General features: G+C 39.9%; 1 protein-coding gene and 1 pseudogene across 2 annotated transcripts in view; both read left to right on the forward strand.

Moving 5' to 3' along the window:
• Positions 1 to 7500, forward strand: part of LOC138019378 (alpha-1,6-mannosylglycoprotein 6-beta-N-acetylglucosaminyltransferase A-like) — a 62483-nt gene that overhangs the window by 8085 nt on the left and 46898 nt on the right. Inside the window, exon 1 of one of the 2 annotated variants that reach the window (XM_068866147.1) lies at positions 296 to 484. The exons of the other annotated variant lie outside the window; for it this stretch is intronic. Within the exon in view, the coding sequence (XP_068722248.1) occupies positions 358 to 484 (127 nt within the window). The 5' untranslated portion in view covers positions 296 to 357. Of the gene's footprint in view, positions 1 to 295; positions 485 to 7500 lie in introns of those variants that run through there. 2 annotated transcript variants of the gene reach the window in all.
• LOC138018645 (uncharacterized) lies at positions 4872 to 6898 on the forward strand (annotated as a pseudogene).

Genomic DNA, 7500 nt, shown 5'->3' on the forward strand with positions numbered 1-7500 from the left:
CGTGGGTGTGGGTAGATGTCGTGGGTAAAAATAAAAATAAACAAATAAACAAATAAATAAATAAATAAATAAATAAATAAATAAATAAAGAAAACAAGGAAAATAAAAAAAGAAAGAAAGAAAGAAAGAAAGAAAGAAAAAGAATCTCAATGTATTTCAAGGCGGTCAACGCTTGAGGCTGAATCATTTATAAGATATTATCGTGGGTAACTTCCAATCGCAAGAAAGAGTTGTGTTGAGAACAAAAAATGAAGCCAAGAGAAACAATCTAAATTTCGTTGTCATGGTAACGATGCAGTTCTTTAATAGTCCACTCATCCATCATGGTTTTTTTCCCTCGTTGTCTATAAAGAAGTCATGAGGCGACGATGGCGAAGAATTGAATGGATCGTAATTTCAATCTTTGCCCTATTCCTTGGATTTCAGTGCGTGTTATTCACTTACAACTTAAATAAGATGTTGGGTTTTTCTGGTCGGATTACAGGTAAGGAAGTTAGGTAAGAGAATATTTTTATCGTCATGCTGCGAATGATCACTGTACACGGTGAAGTATTAATGACGTACGTGTCGAACGAGACTAACGTGTCTAACAGGAGTGAGTCACGTATTCTTCATTGGAGCTTCAAACTCAAATTTTGTTTTATAATAAGAGGTGGTGAGCCGTTTGGTCAACAGAGGAGATTTTACTTTCTATGCAAACCGTCATTCACGCGTAAAACGTTCGACAATAAATGCAAATAGTACAGTACGAAAGACAACCCGAACAAAGCCAATATCATGGCGATATTCACCAGAGTTAGACGGATGTTATTGCTATATTTCGATTTACCGTACTTCAAAATCATCATCAGGCAAATCGGGGTTTACAGAGCGCGTGATATTTAAATACACGAGACTTATTTAAATAATAAGAGTTCGCGGCTAGCTTTAAAGCCAGAGTTAATTGCAGACTGCTTACTTTTTATATAGAAAGCTTCTTTAAATAGAAGAATATTCCAGTTGTTGTCCATATCAGTTATACTGGTAAAATACCAATTTCCCTTGTAATAATTCCATCCTTGTTAACACTAAGGAATTCTACTTGAAAACAGTCAGGGACAATACCAGCATAATTGATATGGTCGAGTAATGGCGGAGTAAAGACCTTCGATGTGACTGTCCGCAATCTTTACACTTGGCATGGTGACTAATGGCTGAATTGTTCAGCAAAAGTATTCAACAAAAGAACGTTTAGATCATCGGACTCCTCGGACGACTCAACCACATCGCCTGAGGTGAAAAAACCTAAGTAGTACGATTCACTGCTCACTGAAGGACCCGAGCAAGAAGAAGATGAAGTAATGACAGCTCTTAATTAATATGTCGGGGGAGGTTGCTGCGAAGGTACAAAGGATTTTGGAAAAGCTAGAAAAGCTAGACACGATAGAACTGTCTTTGAAGAAAATTGAATCCAAACTGGCAAAGCTAGAAACACGAACGACAGAGTTGGAAGTTTTCAAAGAAGAAGCCAAGAAGGATCATAAGCGAGTTGAAAGATGGCGCCAACTTTGCTGCAAAACAATTACAGGAGAAGTCTCAAGAGTTAGCAAAGGCACAAGCAGAAATTACCGACCTCACGAGGAAGGTGCAAAAACATGAAGAAGCAGTTAGGGAGACCAAGTCAAAATGCTTGTATCTTGAGGCCTATTCTCGACGTGAAAACATCAAGTTTATGAATATCGAAGAAGGACCTCAAGACCAACTTGAAGACACAGAGGAGATTTTAAGAGACTTTTTAGAACGCGAACTGGGATATGTAGATGCTCGGAATGTCACAGTAGATTTTCAACCTGTTCACCGCACAGAACACCAAAGAGGGGAATCCTCGTCCAATTCTTGCACGTTTCCTGAGGTATAAAGATGTGCAAAACATTTTTTCACTGGGACACCGCTTGAAAGGATCAAAGTTTCAAATGTTCCGAGACCTACCGACTGAAATTGTTAAACGCCGCAGGGTACAGATGGCAACTTTTAAAACTGCCAAACGAAGACGAATCCCAGCGGCTTTTAGATGAGTGTAAACAACATGGACATGGAATAGCAATATTGAGGCACAAAAATTACTCACTAGGAAACGCAGAGAACTGAGACAATATAATACAAAACACAAAATTTGACAGATGACAACAGCTATATACACAGGGAGTATACACAACACTGTCATCAGAAATTAGAAAAATTATGACCGAATGTAACGCTAATCAAATTTTCAATCTATGCATTCAACGAAATGATAACTTGAAAAAGTGGTACAAGAAATGGCCATGCATGACACTTATTCTTTTAGCCAAGCACAAAGTTGTATATTAGAGGGCGCTTATGGCCTGTAGGTAAAGAACTTCCTCCATAACTTTTTGTATTTTTTGTCATTGCTTCAACAATCAATTGCTGTCGGGTCCTCTGTCACTGTGTGATTGATGAAAAACAATGTATAACTTATGCTATTGCGGACGGTTGCTTTCTTTATTAGATTTTCAGTTTTTTCTTCTCTTTCAAACTTAGGACAGAGCCTAAGAAAACGCGTTTTTCGTCCCCAGTCAATTTAACCTTTTATTGATACGTGCGTGTCTCTGTTTACATTTTGCCTGACAATGTTTAGTTTGCTGTGTTTTTACGTAACCTTAGTGTTATTTTATTTAACCTCTTGTTTATCTTTTTTTATTTCTCATATTTTTTGTATTGCGAGAATACTCCTTGGGTAAAGACAGTCGATGCTGTCTGACACAAACGTCTAAAAATGGATTTTAAAATAGGATCAATTAACGTTAGAGGTTTGGGAGACCAGGTCAAGCGGCGAGAAATCTTTAACTGGCTTAGAGCAAAAAAATATTCAGTATATTTTATTCAAGAAATGCACTGTACAGAAGACAATAAGAATGATTGGTGGGCTGAGTGTGGCTATCAAGCTTTGTTCAGCTGTTGCCATACTTTTTAATAACTAGATGCTTCTGTGAAGCATACACTGGCTTGCCTGTGGTACGTGCTACAGAAAATCAGAAGGCACTGAATTGTGTGGTATTGAAATACAGCATTCCAGTCTCTGAAGAATAACAAATAAAAGAGAAGCGAGAAACATTGGCTTCTGGGCTGACATGTTGATAATTTTCAAGTTCCCTCACAACTTCTTTTCACCACAAGTGTGCCCTATGAGCATCCGAAAACTTTGTAACACTAAACTTCACTGAAGTCAAGCCCTGTTTCGCGGGGTTAGTGTTGGGATGGGAGACCAAAACAATAAACCCCTCATAAAAAACAGAAACATCAGACCGAAAATACTATTAACGCTAACAAATGCGAACTCAGCAAGGTACAGATTCTGGTAGCTTGCTTTATGCAAAACAAATATTGATGAAAAAGCAAATAAATATTGATACACAGTTTTCAGAAAGAGCAGAAGGAAGTTTCCCGGACGGTCGATCGAGAATAAAATATTTACGACATGAAAACAACATTAATTTTGAACCGTGAATATAGAATATAAAAAGTTACGATCAGCGACAAACATTTTGGGAGATTTTTGCTACGTTCAAGTAAATTGCAAAATCGAAAGTGACATGGCCGGAATTCAGCGAGCGCCGTGATTAAGTTACCGCGGCATGTTTAGTCGCCAAACAGTGAAGCATCTGTGTCAAATGATGGCAAGATACCGGGTTTTTGTAAGTTTCTTTTTCTGTCAAGTGTTATAAAGTTTGACAATGAAATGAGCGAAGTCAAAACAAAGATCACAATCGCCCAACTCTTGTTTATGCAAAGTCAAAATTTACTCTCCAAGACGCGTACGACGTTATTTATCACCAGGTAATTCCATCATTTTGGAAATAGCAGCTACTTTATTATTCATCTGCGTCACAAGTTTTCACTGATTTTGGGCCTCATTTTGTTGAAACTCAAGCACGCTTCCAACAGGCCTGTGAACCCTTCCTCCTTACAGAGCAATACTAAAAAAACTTCTCCCATATCACATTTGAACCTTAAGCTCGAAAATTCAATACACAACATGATATCATAATTCACAAAGGCAAAAAATACCACAGAATCCTTTTCCAGCGAAAATTTTATTGAAACAAACAACATATTTGCTCTTAGAGGTGAAAACCTCTTCCTATTTCATTGCGTGCGTGAAGACAAGAAACTCAATTGTGTCAAATTACCATGTACTTCAGGTAAATACTGCCCACTTTGATTTCGTCTCGACGGGCGATAGATTGTTGTCGAAGTCCAGTACTCGTCGCTTTTGAGATTCATGCCTAGTTTATCCAACTGACTTTCCATTATTGAGCTCCATAAGGGTATATTTTGTTTAAGGATCCACTAAAACGCCATTCGCGTTGCATGACTTTCGACGCCATTGCAGGCTAAGTTGATGATTCTAATGTGTCCACCAGAGAAATCTACGCAGTTCCACTACCCTCTCGATCCTAAGAAATTACGCGCAGAAGGCTCTATACACAAAGACACCACTTACCAGGGGAGTGACAGGCAAGACTTTTACCGACACGGAAAAAAAAAAAACAAACAAAAAAAAAGAAAAAAAGGAAAACAAACAAACTAAACGCAGACCTCGACTGGGTTTGCCCATAGGCAACCCAGTAATAACTTCACCTTTCAAATCTCTAATACATATTCCGATCCCGAGAGACGGTTTATAATATGTGATCTGACAGTAAATGGGAAACAATTAACGCTGACAAATATTTCCGCTCCAAACAACGATGATTCAAATTTCTTCACCTCGGTTTTTAGTCATTTGGCTGATTTCAAGTGCGACGAGATCATGATAGGTGGCGATTTCAATTTTAGTTTTAGTTTGCGGTTGTGCATGTGGAAAAAAGATGGCGGCCGTTCACAGAGGAGTCCGTGCTCACGCTAGTAATTGGAATGACTGGGATAGAAACCGAAAACTAGTTGTTGTTTTGATGATGATGCTCGATGATGAAGCTCCTATGATGCTGGAACGACAAGTCTGGTGCCGGCAATGGCTACTGCGACGTACCGAACGGGAAGCTTATCATACGATTTTTAAAGAGTTGGCAGTTGAAGACACGCCTGGTTTTGCTGAATATGTGAGGGTACCGCACGCTAAATTGGTCGCTTTGGTAGAAGCAGTTGCAGGGTTTCGACAAAACACTGACCCCCTACTGACCCCCTATAAAATCAATGGGAAATGAAAATCAAAAAAGCCCAGAACCATCAATGGGACCCGATTCAAGTTCATCAATAAATTTAGCTTACCTGAAACTTTCAAGATGGCGGAGGCGTTGCAGGTTTTCGAACCCCTTTTCATTTGACTGAAGGAATTGTCACGGAAAATCGAGCACAGAATAAGTTGGAATATCAGCAAGCATGGTATTTGTACCCGCTAGAAAATTAAGCAATAAAAATAGCGAAGAAATTCTGGCAACTAACCGCGAGCTACACGCACACGATTACATCAACCGGAAGTTTATTATGGGAAGCTTGTCGTCCCAAGGCCTGTTCATTTGTCAGCGTTTCTCTTTGCTTCATTTCCCAATACGTACGAAAGCAATATTTGATCATATTCAATCTTATTCTGTGCTCGATTTTCCGTCAACAAAACCTCCAGTAAACAGTAAAAGGAGAACAAGAGTAGGAAATCTGCAACGCATCCGCCATCTTGAAAGTTTCGGGTAAGCTAAATTTATTGATGAACTTGAATCGGGTCCCATTGATAGCTCTGGGCTTTCTTAATTTTCATTTTCCCTTTGATTTTATAGGGGGTCAGTAGGGGGGGTCAGTAGGGGGGTCAGTGAGGGGGTCAGTAGGGGGTCAGTGTTTTGTCGAAACCCGCAGTTGCACCGTTCATAAAGAAACAGGAAACATTTATGAGAGAATCTATACAACTAAGCGAGAGAGTAGCCCTAGCAATCAGGTACCTTGCAACCGGTGAAACATTCCAGTCACTATCCTTTCAGTTTCGAATCGGTACGAGTACAATATCTTGTATTGTGATGGAGGTTTGCGTCGCTATTTATCGTGTCTTCGGAAAAGAGTATTTGAAAACACCAAATACAAGTGATAAATGGAAGGAAATTGCGCAGTTATTTTACTCCAGGTGGAATATTCCAAACATTATTGGAGCAATTGACGGGAAAAGGATCCTTATCCAAAAGCCAGCCTGCGCGGGATCTCATTTTCATGACTATAAAGGAAATGAGAGCATAGTAGCATTGGTTATGGCTGGACCAGAGTATGAAAGTCTATTTGTCGATGTAGGGACAAACGGACGAAACCCAGACGGCCATGCATGGCATCGTTGCTCTCTAAAGAATCGACATGATAAAGAAAGCCCTGGAGAGCTGTGACAACCCTTTAAATATACCTCCCCTTCACCCACTGCCAGGGGCTACAAAGCCGATTCCCTTTGTTCTTACAGGGGATGAGGCCTTCCCTTTGTTCAAACACATAAGCGCTTAAGCCCTACCCAAGAGGAAATCTGACGGTCGCCGAGGAAAGGATAGCCAACTACCGCATTTTGAGAGGGCGAAGAATATCTGAGAACATTCTCGGTATTCTGGGAAATAGATGTCGTTTTTTACGGGCTCCCTTTTTGCTGCAACCCGAAAAGGTGCAGCAAATCACTATGGCTATACTTACGCTTCATAACTGGCTACGAAACGATAGAGCAAGTACTGTCCTCCGACACTGATCGACAGAGAAGATTCGAATACACGGGAGCTTATTCCCGGGTCTTGGAGAGATGATCTTCCTCCCCAGTCTCTGTTGCCATTGCAGCCAGCTTTGGTTCACCAGTGAAGCTAAAGAAATGCGTCAGGAGTTCACACGGTGGTTTAGTGATGAGGGAGATGTTGAATGGCAGCGAAGAATGTGTGGACTGTAAACTGAATTTCAACACACTTGCAAGGAAGTGATATAGTCACTGAAGTTACAGCTTGTGGCTAAAATGTGGTACTCCTTGAACTGTCAGCTTGATGACCTAACATTGACCGAATGCATAAATGGCGGCCAAAAATGTATTCTTCTGTTTATGTGCTAATGAGACTCACTAGCCTCGCTCTCAAGCAACATTTCTGTTATATTTAGTCCATGCAAACGAGGCTAGTGAGGCTAATTGGCACATAAACAAAATAATATTTTTTTGGCCGCCATTTATGCATTCGGTCTATAGAGCTTCACTTTCTTCACCAAAAGTAGAGAAAACTGGCATTCATTGGCCACAAGTGTTAAGACCCTAAATTAAAAAATTGGCTCTTTAGCTTAAAGTACCGTTTAAACACAATTTCTACTGTAACCGTAGACAAAACAGAACTGTTCACAGCAAAACGTAAGATGCAGTGTTTAGTCACAAGAAGCATGGCATTGATCATGCTTAATAACGCGCAATTAAGAGGTTCCTTCGATCAGTTTGAATGACTATGTTTTGACACAATTTCCATGCACAGCTTGTCAAAATGAGTTCAACGTTAATAGGGTTGTATTTTC

The sequence above is a fragment of the Montipora capricornis genome, chromosome 10 (assembly GCF_036669925.1).
Source record: "Montipora capricornis isolate CH-2021 chromosome 10, ASM3666992v2, whole genome shotgun sequence".
Taxonomy (NCBI): domain Eukaryota; kingdom Metazoa; phylum Cnidaria; class Anthozoa; order Scleractinia; family Acroporidae; genus Montipora; species Montipora capricornis.